The 17,035-nt window shown below is 65.0% G+C and overlaps 4 protein-coding genes across 4 annotated transcripts in view; 2 read left to right on the forward strand and 2 right to left on the reverse strand.

Annotated features, from left to right (window-relative positions):
• EMIHUDRAFT_443285 (hypothetical protein) overlaps positions 1-1,698 on the reverse strand; it is a 4,105-nt gene extending 2,407 nt beyond the window's left edge. The window contains exons 1-4 of the mRNA XM_005779350.1: positions 1,050-1,698; positions 916-978; positions 192-423; positions 29-126 (exon numbers count right to left, since the gene is read on the reverse strand). Of these exons, the coding sequence (XP_005779407.1) occupies positions 29-126; positions 192-423; positions 916-978; positions 1,050-1,650 (994 nt within the window). The 5' untranslated portion in view covers positions 1,651-1,698. The remainder of the gene's footprint in view (positions 1-28; positions 127-191; positions 424-915; positions 979-1,049) is intronic.
• A 1,799-nt stretch (positions 1,699-3,497) lies between these two features.
• Positions 3,498-7,939, forward strand: EMIHUDRAFT_443287 (hypothetical protein). Its single transcript, XM_005779351.1, has 14 exons — positions 3,498-4,176; positions 4,321-4,375; positions 4,447-4,570; positions 4,680-4,721; positions 4,791-4,891; positions 4,994-5,056; positions 5,390-5,476; positions 5,688-5,814; positions 5,954-6,045; positions 6,780-6,846; positions 6,992-7,050; positions 7,123-7,153; positions 7,225-7,282; positions 7,547-7,939. The coding sequence occupies exons 1-14, from the start codon at positions 3,512-3,514 to the stop codon at positions 7,638-7,640; spliced, it is 1,665 nt and encodes a 554-aa protein (XP_005779408.1). The 5' UTR covers positions 3,498-3,511; the 3' UTR covers positions 7,641-7,939.
• A 2,079-nt stretch (positions 7,940-10,018) lies between these two features.
• Positions 10,019-13,545, forward strand: EMIHUDRAFT_236171 (hypothetical protein; the record flags this gene model as incomplete). The annotated part of the gene is made up of 5 exons (XM_005779352.1): positions 10,019-10,680; positions 11,372-11,738; positions 11,841-11,888; positions 12,429-13,393; positions 13,470-13,545. 5 exons carry the CDS (start codon positions 10,019-10,021, stop codon positions 13,543-13,545), a joined length of 2,118 nt encoding a protein of 705 aa, XP_005779409.1.
• Positions 13,546-13,950: 405 nt separating this feature from the next.
• On the reverse strand, positions 13,951-15,636 carry EMIHUDRAFT_236172 (hypothetical protein; the record flags this gene model as incomplete). The annotated part of the gene is made up of 4 exons (XM_005779353.1): positions 13,951-14,032; positions 14,120-14,542; positions 14,708-15,546; positions 15,616-15,636. The coding sequence occupies 4 exons, from the start codon at positions 15,634-15,636 to the stop codon at positions 13,951-13,953; spliced, it is 1,365 nt and encodes a 454-aa protein (XP_005779410.1).
• Between the last annotated feature and the right edge of the window lie 1,399 nt (positions 15,637-17,035).

Here is a 17,035-nt window from a genome sequence, read left to right on the forward strand (position 1 = left end):
GGGGGAGGGGGGGGGATTGTGGGGAGACCGTTCAGCGCGTCGACCCACTCGGACACGGAATCGACCATCCGCCCAGCCTGCGGCGCCGCCGGCAAGCAGAAGCGTGTCGAGTCGTCCGGCACGTACCTAGAAGGTTCCTGGAAGGCTCCTGGAAGGCCCCCAGCAGCGGGAGCGTGACGTCCGTCTCGCACCCGGCGGTCCGCGCGTCGACGGCGCCGTGCGCAAAGAGCGTCTGGCCAAAGACTGCGGCGACGCAGGCGTGGCGCAAGTAGTTGCTCATCGCACCTGCGAGGGTTCCTGGAAGGTTCCTAGAAGGTTCCGAGAAGGCGTGGCGCAAGTAGTTGCTCATCGCACCTGCGAAGGTTCCTGGAAGGTTCCGAGAAGGTTCCGAGAAGGCGTGGCGCAAGTAGTTGCTCATCGCACCTGCGAAGGTTCCTGGAAGGTTCCTAGAAGGTTCCGAGAAGGCGTGGCGCAAGTAGTTGCTCATCGCACCTGCGAAGGTTCCTGGAAGGTTCCTAGAAGGTTCCGAGAAGGCGTGGCGCAAGTAGTTGCTCATCGCACCTGCGAAGGTTCCTGGAAGGTTCCTAGAAGGTTCCGAGAAGGCGTGGCGCAAGTAGTTGCTCATCGCACCTGCGAAGGTTCCTGGAAGGTTCCTAGAAGGTTCCGAGAAGGCGTGGCGCAAGTAGTTGCTCATCGCACCTGCGAAGGTTCCTGGAAGGTTCCGAGAAGGTTCCGAGAAGGCGTGGCGCAAGTAGTTGCTCATCGCACCTGTGTGATACTGTCGGGTGATCTCGGCTGCACCTCGCAATGTATGGAGAAGAAGGAGAGAGACAGGGAGAGTGAGGGAGAGAGAGGGAGAGAGGAGGGCGAGAGAAGTGCGTGTGATGAGCAGGCGTGCAGGCTGCTGCATCGCACCGCCCGGCATCACGTCCGCCACCGCTGCCGCAACAACCTCCTCGTCGCTCACCGCAGCGCCGCCTATTCACAGCAGTGGGGGTGTGAAGAGACGATGTTCACACCTCCCTCATCGCTCACCGCAGCGACCGCGCCGCCGCCGCCGCCGCCGCCGCCGTTGTCGCCGGTGGCGCTTCCGACGCTCCGCAAGGCCGCGAGCTCGGCTCGCCGCGCCTCGAACGTTGCCGGGCAGCCGAGCGTGTTCTCGTACATCCAACGCAGCCGCTCGGCGGCACAGTCGCAAGACTCTGCCGTCGCGCCGCCGCGCGCCGCTGCAACCTGCTCGAGATGCTGCGAGAGCGTCGGCGCCGAGGCGTCCCAGTGCGGCGCTGGGATGGACCAGTGCGGCCGCGCTAGATCGCTCGGCGCGCACTCGGAGGTGAGCCGCAGCTTGTTGAGGTCGCGGTTGCCAACCAGCAGCGCGACGCGGCGAGGAAAGGCGCGCTTCAGGCCGACGAGCAGCCGGAGCAGCTGCTCACTGCCGCGCCCGTGATCCGGCACGTCGCCGCCGTACACAAAATACGCGCGTGCGTGCGTGAGCGTGAGCGCCGCCTCGTCGCTGCCGGTGTACGCCACGCAGCGCGAGCCTGCCACCCAGCGGTTGAAGTAGTCGAGGTCGCCCTCCACGTCGGAGACAAAGGCGATCTCGTACTCGCACGGGTGAGGGGAGCAGCGGAAGGGCGTCCGCACTCGCATGTGAGCGTCGGAGGAAAGTGCGCCGACGCCCGAGGCAGTGAGGGCGTGTGCTGGGTAAGGTGAAACCCGTGTATTCCTTTTTTTTTCTTTATGTTTATCTGCCAGGCGGTGGAGGCGGGCAAGAAGGCGCCAAACGGCAAGCCGCACGAAGAACTCGGCGATGCCGCAATGGTCAACCCGCGTGCGAAGCACGCGACACGACACAAATACCTGCTCAAACGACTCGTCAAGACCCTTCGCTCGGCGTGGGGCATGCTCATCGAGATGGAGCCGACTGCACACCTCAGTTACAGTAACCCAAAACAACCTGACGTGGCGGCGGCGAACATCGGCAAAGGGCATGTGCGCCTCGTTGGCGACTTGAAACTCACGAGCTCGCTTGCGTGCAGGGTGGCGATCGGCTCGGCTGGAAGGGGGCTTTTGTCGCCTTCGGCAACACCGAGCGGGCGCTGCTCGACTTAGTGTTAGGGCATGCTGCATGGCCGCGGCCGGAGGGGGGGGGGGGAGGGGGGGAGGGAGGCGGAGGATGCAGAGGCGGAGGCGGCGGCGGCGGAAGAGGAGGAGGGGGAGAGTGAGGGGGAGGCGGAGGCGGGGGCACCTGTGACGGCCGCTACAAGAAGGGCGACTACCGGTTCGCGCGGGAGAAGAATTGCGACCTGCGTTTGCTCGACTTCGAGACGTTCGGCGGCTTCGGGGACGGCGTCCGCAAAATTCTTCGGCAGGCGGCGGACCAGCTGAGTAACAAACTTTCGCACGCTCAGCACCTCGATGAGGTCACATGGACCACCAAGAACTGGCACGGGCTGCAGATGCAGCGCTTGTCTGTCGTTCTCCACACCGCCGTGGCGTGGCAGACGGTGAACGAGCTAGCGTGCGGGGACAGCGGCATTGTGCACGGAGCTAAGTGCATTGCCGTTCTTAACGGAGTCGCTTAGGCGGCTCCGGTGGTGTGCCGGTGATAGTACTAGCACGCGCCAGTTCGCACCTGTGTCGAGCCTGTGTGCTGTGAGAAAGAATTGTTTTGTTTAAATTCTTTTTTTTAGCATGACTTACGAGTGCGAGATAGGGCTGGCCGCTGGCGGCTAGCCCGTGAGGAGGGCGACCATAGACACCTCACTAACCCCACACACGGTCTCGTCCGTGCCTCGCCTGACTGGGAGTTATAAAACAAAAAAAAGAGAGAGGGGGTTGTGTTCTCTAGGCCTCTCTCTCTCTCTCAGTGTATGTAGCTCTTACGAACATACCCGTAGGTTTTTGCTGCCGCGGCCGCGCCGCGACCTCCCGTTTGTTTTGGCGCCGATGCAGCGCCGTCTCTCGCCGCGCGAGATGGCGCCGCCGCGGCGTCGGCGCCGCGATCAACCGCGCTCCAGCAGCGAGCGGTTCAGAGCGGCTACCGACATGACAGTTACGGCGTCCCGATTGCAAAGTGCATAAAAAGAAACCGAGAGCGGCGCAGCCGGCTGAGCCAGAACGTCGGCTCGCGAGGTGGGGTGCTAGTATGAGTGAGACCGATGCGTCGCAGTTCTCTTGCTCCAAGCGCTTGCGCTTCGGCGGTTAGTGGTGCACTAACTTCCGAGAAACCCTTCGGCTCGCTCCTCATCGCAAACCCTGTCAGCAGAGTCCTCCTACGGGAATGTAGATAGATGGATAGATAGATCGGGAATGAACGTCAGAGCTACAACGCTGAAAAAGAAAAGAAAGACCGCTCGCAAGGGACCATTGGGTTTGTATTATTACAACGATGTATGTATGTAGGAAGGTGAAGAACAGTCAGGCTCGGACTGGACACCAACGCGGTAGGGGACAACGAAGGCGCTCTCAAAAAGAAACCGCAACCCCCGGGCGAGCAAGGTCTCTAGCCATGTCGAGCGCTGGCACGCTGTGCAAGGAGCTCACGGCTCGCCTCGCCTCGATCGAGTCCACGAGCGCGCTGGTCGCGGACTTGCATCTTCTCAGCTCCTCCGACGCCGCCTTCCTCCAGCCCTCCACCGCGGCGTCGCCCGCGTTTGCCGCAGCCTGGCCCGAGGAGCAACAGCTCGACGAGGAGGGCATGTCCGAGCCGTTCCTCGCGCTGGCCGCGGCGGCGCTGGAGGCTGACGCGCGCGTGCAGAAGCGCTGCGGCCGGCTCGTCCCAAAGAAGCTCAGCGAGGCCACCTTTTGGCGCAACTACTCGTCGGCGCTGCACGCGGTGCTCTTTCCGCAGGAGCCAGCGGTGCCGGCGGCGGGCGCCGGCGGCGACGCGGCGGCCGCGGCGGAGAGTGCCGCGGACGCGGCGGCGGAGGCCATGACAAAGCTCCGGCTCTCCCCCTCGGGCGAGGGTGGCGAGGGTGGCGCGGCGGCGCTGCCGGCGCCGTCCTTTGCCCGCGCCGCCGGCGACCTGCAGTCGTCTGGCTCCCTTTCGCGCGAGAAGGTGCTGCGGTTCGCCACGGGGATCGCGGCGGTGCTGATGAGCGACGGCACCATCGACTACCTCGCCTCCCTCCCCCCCGAGGCGATGCCCGCCCGCTGCATCGCGCTGCAGCGGGAGTACCTCGAGCACTGCGGCATCGAGCAGGAGCACTAGTTGATAATTAATAAACATTAGTTAATTATTAACAGGTACCTCGAGCACTGCGGCATCGAGCAGGAGCACTAGTTGATAATGAATAAACATTAGTTAATTGTTAACAGGTACCTCGAGCACTGCGGCATCGAGCAGGAGCACGGCTGCAAGCAGCTCTCGCAGGTCCCGCACCGCGGCTCGTTCGTTCTGAATGATCGATTGCTGGCCATTCGAAATCAATCCTCGTCTCGCAGGTCCCGCAGCGGTTTGGCGGCGACCGCGAAGTGCTCGCAGCCTTCCAGGAGTTTGTCAAGGCGTGCCAAAACTCGGCGCAGGCCGCGTTCCTTCGCCGCGCGTCAGCGCCATCGGCGGACCAGGGCGCCTTCCCACCTCCCCCACACCTCCCCATACCTCCCCCATATCTCCCCATATCTCCTCCACATCTCCTTCCTACCTCCTTCCTACCTCCCCCACGCCTCCCACGCAGGCGCTCGCTTCCCGCCCGCCGGCGGCGAGCTGCTCTCGTCTGGCCCGCTGTCCCGCGAGCTCCTCCTGCGCTTCCTAGACACTTCCCCGACACTTCCGAGACACTTCCTAGGCCCGCTGTCCCGCGAGCTCCTCCTGCGCTTCCTTGCCGGAGTCTCGTCCGCCCTCCTCTCGGGCGACGCCGTCGCCGACCTCGCCTCGCTGCCGCCCGAGGTAGCAGCAGCAAGAATAGCAACGACAGCGAGACCCGTGAGACTTGCAGTGAGGACTACTAATGACGGCCTCTCCGACTCATCGCCTCGCCGCCGCCCCGAGGCGATGCCGGCGCGTTGCGTCGCGCTGCAGCGGCAGTACCTCGAGCACTGCGGCATCGAGCAGGATCTTACCCATCTCTCCCCATCTCTCCCCATCTCTCCCCATCTCTCCCCATCTCTCCCCATCTCTCCCCATCTCTCCCCATCTCTCCCCATCACACACACACACACACACACACACACACACACACACACACACACACACACACACACACACACACACACACACACACACACACACACACACACACACACACACACACACACACACACACACACACACACACACACACCTCCCTCCCTCTCGCCCTTCTCCCTCTCTCTGTGTCTCTCTCTCGCCCCCCCCCCCCCCACCCCTCCCCCCTCTCACTGTGTCAGCATGCGCGGTGTTGAGCAGGAGCACGGATGCGCAGAGCTTGCGAAAGTGCCGCAGCAGTTTGGAGGCGACAGCGAGGTGCTCGGCGCCTTCCGCGGCTTTCAGCAGGCTCGCACACACCCCCCACACACCCCACACCGCTCGCCCACGCGCACTGGGCCTTGCACCTCCAATGCCGTGTGGCGCTCCTGCCTGTCTAGCTGTGGAGTCGCGAGGTACTAGCCTGGCCCTCGCCCCGCCACCTCGTGTGTGTGTGTGTGGAGGCTCACCCGAACCACCTCACCTTAACCACACAACCACCTTGTCACCACATTGTCAGGCGTGCCGCGGCGCTGTTCAGTCGGCGATCATGACGCGCGCCCGCGGTGGCGGAGGCATGGGCGGCGGCGGCGGCGGCGGCGGCGGTCTGCGCTTCAGGGAAGGCGCACGTGTGGAGTGCCTGATCGGTGAAGCTTCCTAGACACTTCCTGGACACTGCCGAGACACTTCCTAGACAATTCGCGACGAGGGCATGATCGGTGGAGCTTCTAGGAACCTTCGAGGAGCCTTCCTCGAACGTTCTAGAGCGCGTGGAGTGCGTGATAGGCCACGAGTGGCGGGATGGCGTCGTCGTGGCAACAAACTTCACGCCGCCCGCAGAGAGCGGCGCGCCGGAGGGCTGGGTGGCGCCGTACCAGGTGAAGCTGCCTAGACACTTCCGACAGACCTCCTAGACACTTCCTAGACACTTCCTGGACACTTCCTAGAGGGCTGGGTGGCGCCGCACCAGGTGAAGCTGCCTAGACACTTCCGACAGACCTCCTAGACACTTCCTAGACACTTCCTGGACACTTCCTTGAGGGCTGGGTGGCGCCGCACCAGGTGAAGCTCGCGACGGGCGAGACACTTCCTAGACACTTCCTGGACACTTCCTTGAGGGATGGGTGGCGCCGCACCAGGTGAAGCTCGCGACGGGCGAGACGCTTCCTAGACACTTCCTGGACACTTCCTTGAGGGCTGGGTGGCGCCGCACCAGGTGAAGCTCGCGACGGGCGAGACACTTCCTAGACACTTCCTGGACACTTCCTTGAGGGATGGGTGGCGCCGCACCAGGTGAAGCTCGCGACGGGCGAGACGCTTCCTAGACACTTCCTGGACACTTCCTTGAGGGCTGGGTGGCGCCGCACCAGGTGAAGCTTGCGACGGGCGAGACACCTCCTAGACACTTCCTGGACACTTCCTTGAGGGCTGGGTGGCGCCGCACCAGGTGAAGCTCGCGACGGGCGAGACATTTCCTAGACACTTCCTGGACACCTCCTTGAGGGCTGGGTGGCGCCGCACCAGGTGAAGCTCGCGACGGGCGAGACACTTCCTAGACACTTCCTAGACACTTCCTGGACACTTCCTTGAGGGCTGGGTGGCGCCGCACCAGGTGAAGCTCGCGACGGGCGAGCTTGTGCTGGCGCCGTTTGACGAGGAGGCGATCATCCGCGAGCACGGCGCGCGTCTCGCGTCTGTACGGCACTTGCCTTGACTGGTGGGCTCCTTAGCTAAGACGCTAATGCACCACCAGGCGCCGGGCCTCGGCTCGAGCGTCCACTGGACCTGTGCGCAGCGTCTCTTCACACCTCGAGCCGTGAACAGGCGCCGCGAGCCGCGTCGACCCGTCCCTTCCGCCGCCGCGCTACGCCGTCGGCACCAAGGCGCGCGAGAGCCGGATGCGGCCTAATTCGTTTCTTGTGAGAGCTGATTGATGCTCACTGGTGATGACTCAGGTGGCGTGCCGGATGCGGCCGGGCGACCCGGGCGAGGGAGATCCACCCGCTCGCGGTCACGTCCGGGACACGCCCACGACACGTCCGAGACACGTCCCGTAGGCGAGTGGGCGGACGGCACTGTCGTGGGGCATCACTACCGCCCTCCTGGCGTGCCGAGGCGCGCGCCCGTCCCCGCCCTGCTGCCGCTGCTGCTCCTCCCCCCTCCGCACAGCCCTTTCACCCCCCCCCCCTCCCCCCCCCCTCCCCCCCCCCCCTCTCCCCCCCCTCCCCCGCCCTCCCCCCTCTCCTCCCCCCTCTCCTCCCCCCTCTCCTCCCCCCTCTCCTCCCCCCTCCTACCCCACGCTCTCGTAGCGCCGTACCGGGTTCATTAGCTAGTCGATGAGCGAACCACCGGCAGTTGATGCGCGAACTCTACTAGCAGGCACGCTCTCGTAGCGCCGTACCAGATCAAGCTCGAGTCGGGCGAGCTCATCTTTGCGCCCGCGGATAACGACGACACCATCCGCAAGCGGTGAGCCGCGCGGCCAATCGCGCGGCGGCGGTGATGGCCTCCGGCGGCGTGAGAGCGCGCGCGTGAGCGTGTGCTGGGTGACACGGAGAGGAGAGGCGGCGTGAGGCGGCGTGCGCTGGAGCGAGCGGCAGCGGGCGAGAGGGGGGGCTAGGACTCGGGGCGGGGGCGACCGTGGGCGAGAAACGGCTGGCTGGGCCGTGGCTCCGCCCGCGTCTCTCGCGTAGTTTTGGGTCTGTGCTGTATGGGGTGGGCCCCGGAGTGGGAGATTTTATCGCGCTTTAGTCGAGGTTCATCTCTAAACGCCGCCCACACGAGCTGTCCACCCCGCCCCCACTTGCTGCCCTGACTGCACAGGATTGCGACCGTGCCCCGACAAACGGCGACACATTCATAGCAGGGGACACTGCGCCGGGGGGTATGCCTAACTTTGTGGTGCTTTGTGTGGGTCGCGTTCCCATGGAGCATGGTAGTTGTGACTTGTGTGGCTGAAGGTGAAGCCCTCGTGCCGCTGGCGTACGTCCACCCCCCCCCTTCGGAGGTGGTTCGGCAAGCGGCTGACCCCTTGAGACAGCACTATCAAACTATTAGCCTGATAATGTACCTAATTATTAGAGGTTATCAAACTATTAGCCTGATAATGTACCTAATTATTAGAGGTAGCACTATATCAAACTATTAGCCTGATAATGTACCTAATATTAGAGGTACCTCTAATAATTAGGTACATTATCAGGCTAATAGTTTGATAGTGCATTAGTGCTTGGCGGCAGGAGGGGGAGAGGGAGGCCCGGTGCGAGGGGAGGGAGAGGGAGGCCCGGTGGGAGGGGAGGGAGAGGGAGGCCGTCTTGGCTCTTGGGCTCTTCTCCTCCCCCCTCCCTGGGCTCTTCTCCCCTCTCCTGCCTGGTACTCACGGCCTGATTACCGGAGCGTCTGCTTGCGCTCCGCTTGAACACGCTTGGCGCACCCAGGGACATCGCTACGGGGGGGCGCCGCGCCGCCGCCGCCGTGTCACCTTTCTGCCCCTGAGAGTTGGTTACCGAGTGGGCTCAGCTCCCCCCCTTGGGATCGAAGCTTCCACGACCTCGCACCCAACATCCCAGGCGGGATCAGAGAGAGACTCCGCACCGGACACCGCCCGGCCACAGCCCCCCTACCCGTCGGACAATGCCTGGACCCGTCACAGACCGGCCCACACACAGATCACGCATTGGCAGATTTGACACCTGGTTCAGGCGTAGACAGCACACACTGGTCACGGCTGCATAGCCCTGCCGGGGGGGGCGAGTTCGCAAGGTTAATATTAATAGCATACAAAGTGGTGACAACCACCGAGTCCTCAGTGGACGACGAGCGTCAACTGAACAGAAAATCGCAGTTTGAATCCTCGTCCTGAAGCCCCCCGCTCTTCCAACCCGGTTCGCATGTCCACACTAGGCCCTGCCCTCCTAGCTTGCTCCAACCTCTCGTATCGCAAATCCACTGTCGTCCACCCCATGAACCTGTCAATCTCGTCGTTCCCCACGCCCTCGTTCTCCATGTAGTCCATCATAATCCCGTCATCCTCCTCAGCATACCCATCCCCTCCCACCATCTGACTCCACGACCCCCCCCCCATCGAATCCACTCTGCCCGCTACTCCCCGCTGCCCCGCTATCGCCTCCGCTCTCCACTTCCATCTGAACTTCTTCTCTCTGCTCACCACTGACTGACTGATTGACCGACTGACTCGAGTACTCATTGACTGACTGACTCCCATGACCCCATCCTGGATCTGAACTCATTACTGCCCTATTCAGCCGCGCCTTCTTCCTCCCTTTCCTTCGCCCATAGCGCCTCCAAGTCTCCACCTCCCCATCACAGCAGCTCGACTCTGACTCTGAAACCTCCATCTCTTCGCTCTGATCCTCCTTAGCTTTCCTCCTTTCTTCTCTCACCCGCCGATTGCTCTCCTCCAGCGACCACTGAATCGCCTTTTCCTCCCGCTCCTCGCTCCGACGCAGCCATTTGTCCACCATTTCTGTCCCCTCTCCACTCATATATCGTCCGTCCAACCCGCTCACCATGTGCTTTTGCACTTCCGCATCCCGAATCGCATCCACCCTTGGTCCGCCCACAAAGCATCTCCACCCAAAAGGCCCCATCTGAAGTAAGGTTTCAGCGCTCCGCAGCGATCGCACCTTTTTCCCCTGCACTTTTGCCTTCTCCCTCTTAGCCGACGTCTCCATTCGCGCCTCCTCCCCTCTCGGCACCATCTCCCTCACGGCCCCTTCCACCAACGGAGCCCCTTGTACACACACTCACACACTTTACACTTCAGCTTGTCTTAAATCTTGAGACGCGGACACGCCTTCGGTGCACGCCTTTCTTTGTCCTTGGCTCCTCATGTCCGCTACGCTGCTCGACTCGGTCGTCCACATCGTTGCGAGCGATGAGGAAGAGGCGGACCTAAAAACGCTCCAGCACCAGGACAACCTGCTGACGCTCCTCGTGCTCGTGATCACCCCGTACTACCTCCGCACGCTGTACGACTACACGCTCGAGCGCTTCAACGCCCTGCTCCAGTGGATCAGCGAGCATGGCTATGGCATCCGCTGCGGTGAGAGCCGCCGCGGCCACATCGGGCTCGGGATGGTCGAGGTGCTGCAGAGCCGCATCCCGTGGCGAGAGGCGAGAACGATGACCGGCATGGACAAAGACACTGCCTTCGTTGCGGGGTTCGCGCGCCTCCTGCTCTGGCACCACCTCCAGCCCATCGCGTACGGCCTCGCCTTCGTCGCTTCGTGGAACGACGTGTCGCCGCTGCAGCGAATGCTCGGCGTAGTGGTTGCGCTGCGCGAGGCGATCTATATCGCGCTCACCCTGTTCTGCCTGCACTTCAACCCCGCCTACCTCCTCGTCGACACGGCGGCCACGTGGCGCAAGGACCGGTACGTCGCGCTCATCTTTACGCTGCTCTATGTCCTCTCGCCCGAGAAGTACGTGTGGCTCGCCCTCGTCCGCGGCGCCGCCGAAACCGGCGACGCCTCCGCGGCCGCCGACCCTCCGTACGGCCGGCTGCCGCCGGAGGCTGACGAGGGAGACGCCGCGCCGGCCGCGCCCGCGCCTTTCGTCTTTGGCGGCGGCGGCGCCTCCTCCGGCGGCGCCTCCTCTGGGGCGGCGGCGTCGGCCACGCCGGTGCGCGCTGCCTTGGCCCCCAGCCCCCCCCCCCCCCCCCCCTTTTCCCTTTTCCCCCTTGGCCAAAGTTTCCCCCCCTCCTCGGTTCACCCTTTCCTCAACCCCTCATTCTGCCCTTCTCCTCACGCACCCCTGCTGCCCCTCCCCCCAGTTCTCGGTTGGCTCTGCCGCGCCGCCCGCGGCCATCTTCACCTTCGGCGCCCAGGCGGCCGACGCCTCCGCGCCAACGTTCGGAGCTGCTGGCCCCGCCGCCGCGCCCATGTTTGGAGCCGCTGGCGCCGCCGCTGCGCCGACGTTTGGGGCCGGCGCCGCGACTGCGCCCACGTTCGGAGCTGCTGGCGCCGCCGCGGGCGGCGTCTTCAACTTTGGCGCCGCTCCCGTCCCTGCTCCGGGCGCGGCGGCGCCGGCCTTCACCTTCGGGTCGGGCGGCGCCTTTGGGTCTGACGTGGCCCAACGATCCGCCGGATCTGCGGCGATCGAAGTGAGCTCGAGCGAGCGGCCCGCCGCGTTGTCGGGCCCCGCCGCGTTGGCGGGCCGAGCAGGGCGGGACGACGTGGAGAGTCGGCAGGTCGAGCTGGAGGCGGAGGTGGAACTGGAACTGGAGGCCAAGCGGCTGCGTGATGAGCAGGAGGCGGAGGTGGAGCGGATCGCGGGCACGCTCCACGCGGCGCAGTCGCTCGGGCCACGGGGCGCCGCCATCCTGCTCTTCGGCGGCTTCCTCGTGCTGCTCGACATGGTCGCGCTCATCGCGATGGCGGTCGCGCTCGATGCTGCGCACCGGGCGCCGGCGCCGCTGCTGGTGGGCTACTCGGTGACCGCGGTGGGAGGGCTCTTCGTCCTCGTCTGCGCGGTGGGCTACGCGATCGTGATGCAGATCGACAAGCGTGGCGTGCCGCTGCCGGGGCCGCTGGCGGTGCTGTACCGGCAGGTGCGCCTCGTGCTGCTCCTCGCGGGCGTGCTGAGCGCTGAGGCGGCGGCGGCGGCAGCGGCGCCTGCGGTGGCGGCGGCGGCGATCGAACGGCCCGCGCAGGAGGCGCTCGACGCGTTCTGGGAGAAGGTGGGGTCGTCGGAGGAGGAGGTGTGGAGTTCGACTTCATTGGATTGGAGCATCAAGGGCCTCGACGCCGGCGATGCTCGGATCGTTGCCTACCTGCTAGCTAGCCAGGTAGCACACGCCGCCGCTGCGACCGGCCAACTCGACGCGCTTCGCTTCCTCTCCGAGGAGCGCGGTCCAGAGGTGCTGACGGCCGCGAAAGCGGACGGCGGCACGCCTGCGCACGCCGCCGCCCTCGGTGGCCATGTCGACGCGCTCCGCTTCCTCGCAGAGCGGTGCGGTCCAGAGGTGCTGACGGCCGCGAAAGCGGACGGCGGCACGCTTGCGCACGCCGCCGCCCTCGGTGGCCATGTCGACGCGCTCCACTTCCTCGCAGAGCGGTGCGGTCCAGAGGTGCTGACGGCCGCGAAAGCGGACGGCGGCACGCCAGCAGACGCCGCGGCACTCACTGGCCATGTCGACACGCTCCGCTTCCTCGCAGAGCGGTGCGGCAGCGAGGCGCTGAGCGGCAACAGAGCGGCTCTCGTGTCAGCGCCTCTCGTGTCAGCACCTCTCGTGCTTCAGGCTCGTGTGGCTAGGCATAACCAAGAGGATCTGCTGCAAATCGTGCGTGGCGCAGTGGCGGTGGCCGAGGTGGCGACAAAGCACTGCGCAGGCGGCGCGGTCGACTCGGCTCCCGCCCGCATCCTGAGTGAGCTTCGCAGCCTCGAGCGCACTTTGCAGAACGAAAGGTTTGAGCTGATGGTCTACGGCGTGTACAGCGTTGGCAAGAGCAGGCTGCTGCAGACAGGCTACCCGTCACTGAATAATATGCTGCCTGTCTCCTCTAAGGAGTGCACCGCGCACCTGATCAAAATCGACGTCGGTGGCGGCAGCAAGGGCGCTAAACTGCATTTCCACTGGAGCGCCGTCGCTGAGTTGGACTCGACGCTGCGCGACTTGCTCCCGGAGAAGGTGCGCGAGTTCCTTGACGAGGAAACGCTCGCGCTCGCCAGGGAATACGTTCTCGCCGGCTGCTCGCTTTGGCCGGATGGGAGCGAGCAGGAGTCGCCTCCGACGCTGCGACTTTCAGAGGAGGAGGTCAGCGCGTGGGCTCGCGTCCATGGCAACGATGGTGCGAGCATCAAGGCCCTTGCTAGCGTGGTTGATCACATCGCGGTCGGCGTCACGGCAAACGCCGACTGCCAGCCTTACAACATCATCGACGCTCCTGGGCTTGGGGCCGACGAGAGCCGACGCGCCATCGCAGAGCGCCACCTGCGCAAGTGTGACGTGCCCATCGTCGTCGCCTCCTTCACCGACCTCAGCCTCGAGCCGCTCCAAGAGGCGTTGCGGCAAATCAAAGCCAGCGGCCACCAGCCAATTATCGTCATTACCAAGCTCGACGCGGAGTACAAGGCGCTCGATGAGGACGACCACTCTGACCAAAGCCTGCAAACACTCATGGAGGCGAGCAAGGCGGACGCGCGGCGCATCTTTGTTCAGGCCGGCTTCCAAGCGTCGGATATCCACTTCGTATCTGCCGAGTGGTTCGACCTCTCGAGAGATCCTCGTGTTGCGCGAGTGCGCCATGCGCTTGATACTGCGGGTCTGCCGTCCGACGAGGACGAGTCGACTGCTCGCGAATCCCTGCGCCGCCTGTCCGGGATCCCCGCCTTTTGGGATGCCGTCGACGAGCTAGTCATGCGCGGCGCGGCCAGGCCGCGTGCTGGGAGGGTTTGCGAGGAGCTGGCGCAGCACCTCTACCAGCTGCATTGCATGCTCCTCGACAGCGCGTGAACGTGGCCGTTCTCAGCGGCGGCGTATGCGGGCGTCAACCCGTCCGCCCTCGCAGCCGTCAGCACCTCTCGCCCGCACTGCTCTAAGAAGAAGTAGAGCGCGTGAACGTGGCCATTCTCAGCGGCGGCGTATGCGGGCGTCAACCCGTCCGCCCTCGCAGCCGTCAGCCGAGCAGCTCCCCAACCCGCCCCACACTGCGGAAGGCCGCCGCCCATCACGAGCAGCCCCATCCCACGCCCCACACTGCAGAAGCGCCGCCGCCCCATGAGCAGTGCCAACGAGCAACGTCCCGCGAGGACAATCTCACTCAGCCAAGCAAGCAGGGGTGCACCACGAAGTGCAGCCGTTGCAGCCCGCCCCAGGTGCACTTGTCATCCCAGGCCTGCGGCCTACCTGGCGAGTAGAGGCCCCCGCCGCCCACCCAGGGTACCCTTGCCAGGGATACAGTAGCGTCAGGAGCCGGTAGGAGTCAAAACCTCTCATATTTGAGACATCGGTGTCCCATATACTCGTGCAACAACCCAGCTTTGCTGCGGCCGATTCTTTTCCGGCCGAAAACGTAGACCATGGCGGCACTCGCGCCGGCGACGGGCGCGAGCAGGCCGAGCGCGTCGGTGGAGTGCATCCCCATGCGCACGGCCAGCACCGACAGCAGCGGCAACAGCGGCGCGGCCAACATAGAGCCCACCGAGCCACAGCCGTTGACGAAGCCCACCGCACGGCCGGGCGCGCCGCCGAGGCGCTCGGCGATCGCCAGCGGCGCGAGCGAGCCCTGCACGGTCTCTGCCGCGCCTGTGGCGATGCCAACGCTGAGCGCGGCGCCCACTAGCGCGAGCTGGCGCAGCATCGCGTCGGGGATCGTCGCGGCCGTCGGCAGCAGCGGCAGCAATAGCCCCAGGCTCACCAGCGAAACCATCGCGGCGAAATCGGCGTCGCCCTTGGTTTTGTCCACCACCGCGCCCCCCACCACCGACCCCGCCACGCTGCCGATGTCGACGCACGCCGCCGTCGCAGCTGCGAGCGCCACGGCCAGCCCGCGGTCCGCCAGCAGCAGCGGCAGCCACAGCATGAGCGAGTATCGCAGCATCTTCACCGCGGCGTAGGTCAGCCCGCAGCCCCACAGCTCGTAGCCGCCGCTGCTGGAGACGGTGGCGGTGGCGATGGCGGTAGTCCCCCCTGGCGCCAACCCAGCGCCAAACTCGGTGCCCTCGCCCGGGTCGAGCGGCAGCAGCCCCAGCGCGAGACTCGACAGCAGGCACGCCGGCAGCAAGTAGAGCGCGCGCCAGTCGTAGCCCATGCTCAGCAGCTGCGAGGCGACGGCCGTCGCAGCCACACCGCCCAGGTAGAAGGACGTGTTCCACGCCGCGATGGCCTTGCCGCGGATCCTCGCCGGGATGGAGTTGGCGAGCACCGCCTTGCACGCGGGGAAGAGCGCGCCCTGCGACAGACCGTTCAGCGCGTAGCACGCCGCCAGTGCGCGCCAGTCCGGCGCTGCGCCGCCGGGAAGCGTCACGACGCCAGCCTGCGACAAGCCCGCCGCCAGCAGGCCCACGCACGCCACTCGCCAACCGCCCGCCTTCTCCGACGCCGACGCGAACAGGAACGACGACAGCGTGTAGGCACTCAGAAAGGCCGCGTCGGCGCTCGCGAGGTGCGCCGTGCTCAGCGCGCCACCATAGGCGATCTTTGCGACGGCAGCGTTGTTGCGTGCGAGGTAGCAGCTCGCGTATATCGCAAAGGTGCCCGCGAAGGCGACCACGGGGAAAGCGGCGTCCTCCTCGGCGGACGCCGCGTCGCGAACGTGCGGGAAGAGGGCGGCGGGGCGTCCCGCGCGGCGTTCTTTGTTATCGAAGTTGGCGTCGTGCGTCCGCGTGGCCGGCGTCGTCCTCAATCCCAAGCCTTGCTAATTGAAAACATCGTGACTGCGATCCTCAGCGAAAGCCTCAACCGATTTACTTGAGCACTTGAGCACTTGATAGGGTCGATTCCGCATGGTACGGGACCCCTCGATCGTCTCGCCCTCCCTCACTGATGTGTTCATCGGGGGGGGTCATAACAAACACGGTACAGGATCGAGGTGCACGCTGCCGAAGCAGTGTCGTCCCCCCTCTCCCCGACGGCGATGGCGGTATGACCGATCGAGCTACAAGAGGAACTTGTTCAGCAGGATCCGGGATAGTCAGATGCACTACCTCACTGGGCCTGAGATCATCACACGACCGATTTACTTCTTTCCAGTCCTTCACGCCACCGTCCCATCTCATGGATCGCGTCACGCCAATCCTCGCTACCCAACTTGCTTCCCAACCGGCTCGGGTGCGTCGGGGCGGGTCGTCGGGGTCGGGATGGGGAGCGAGTGGGTGGGGCGGGCGCCGGAGTTATTAGTGGGTGGGTGGGAGGGAGACGAGTCAGTCGGATGACGCGGCTTCTGTGGTGAGGGCGACGGCTTGTAGGAAGCCGTCGCCCGCGCCGTCGCTGTCGTGAAAGGTATTTTCTTTCTCAATGCGTATCTTTTGAGCGCCCTGTGGACACGGCTTATACTAGCTCTTTTTGAAGCGCCCAACAATCCTGGGTGGCACTGCCACCGGGTGTCGCTCGACGTCCTGTCGACAGCGTGCCGACAGCGACACAGACCATGTACGGCTTGTAGGACGCGTCGAGTATCGACCTCTAGTGTGTATCGCGCGCCTTGCGGGGGGGGCGCGGAAAAGAGGAACCTCTTAGCGCCATCGCCATGGTGCTGCAAGCAGCGCCGGGCGACGACGACTTACCGCCTCCCGGTCCCCCTCGGCATACCTCCGCTGCTTAATGTTTGACGACTCGAACCCGTGAAGCTTCCCCGTGCGCGGGTTACCCCGCACACGGGTCAGCCTGCCAGCCACAAATCCACGCAAGCGTGGTCCGCGCGCATGGCATACAGGCGTCCGCCAGACAGCGCAGAGGCTAGGCGACCGGGGAAGGTCTAGGGTACCATACTTGACCCCCCCCCCCTTGGGGCCTGGTGTTTTTCGTGCCAAACCAGCGCGATCTCGGCGGGGCGAGCGCCTCTCGGAGGGGCATCATGCGCTCCCGGGGCCGCCCGACGGCGCGGGCCTCTTGCCGATGGACCCAGCCGAGGTGCCCGACCAGTCGGAGTGGCGCTGACGCGCCGCGCGCGACCACCAGCCAGCTTTCCGGCCGGGCCGAGAACGGTGCCTCGAGAATGTAGACACTCCAAACAGTTGCCGAGTTTTTCCCCTCTTTTTGAGCGCCGCTGCTGCACACCCAGCCCACCAGTGATACTAGACGCACCAGATTCACCCCGTCGCGAGCTTGACCGCGACCCCGACGACCGCCCACAGGTGGCTGATCGCGGCGCCACTCATCGCTGCTTTCGCGCGCCTGCTCCACAG

This window comes from Emiliania huxleyi (assembly GCF_000372725.1).
Source record: "Emiliania huxleyi CCMP1516 unplaced genomic scaffold EMIHUscaffold_231, whole genome shotgun sequence".
In the NCBI taxonomy this organism is placed as follows: Eukaryota; Haptophyta; order Isochrysidales; family Noelaerhabdaceae; genus Emiliania; species Emiliania huxleyi.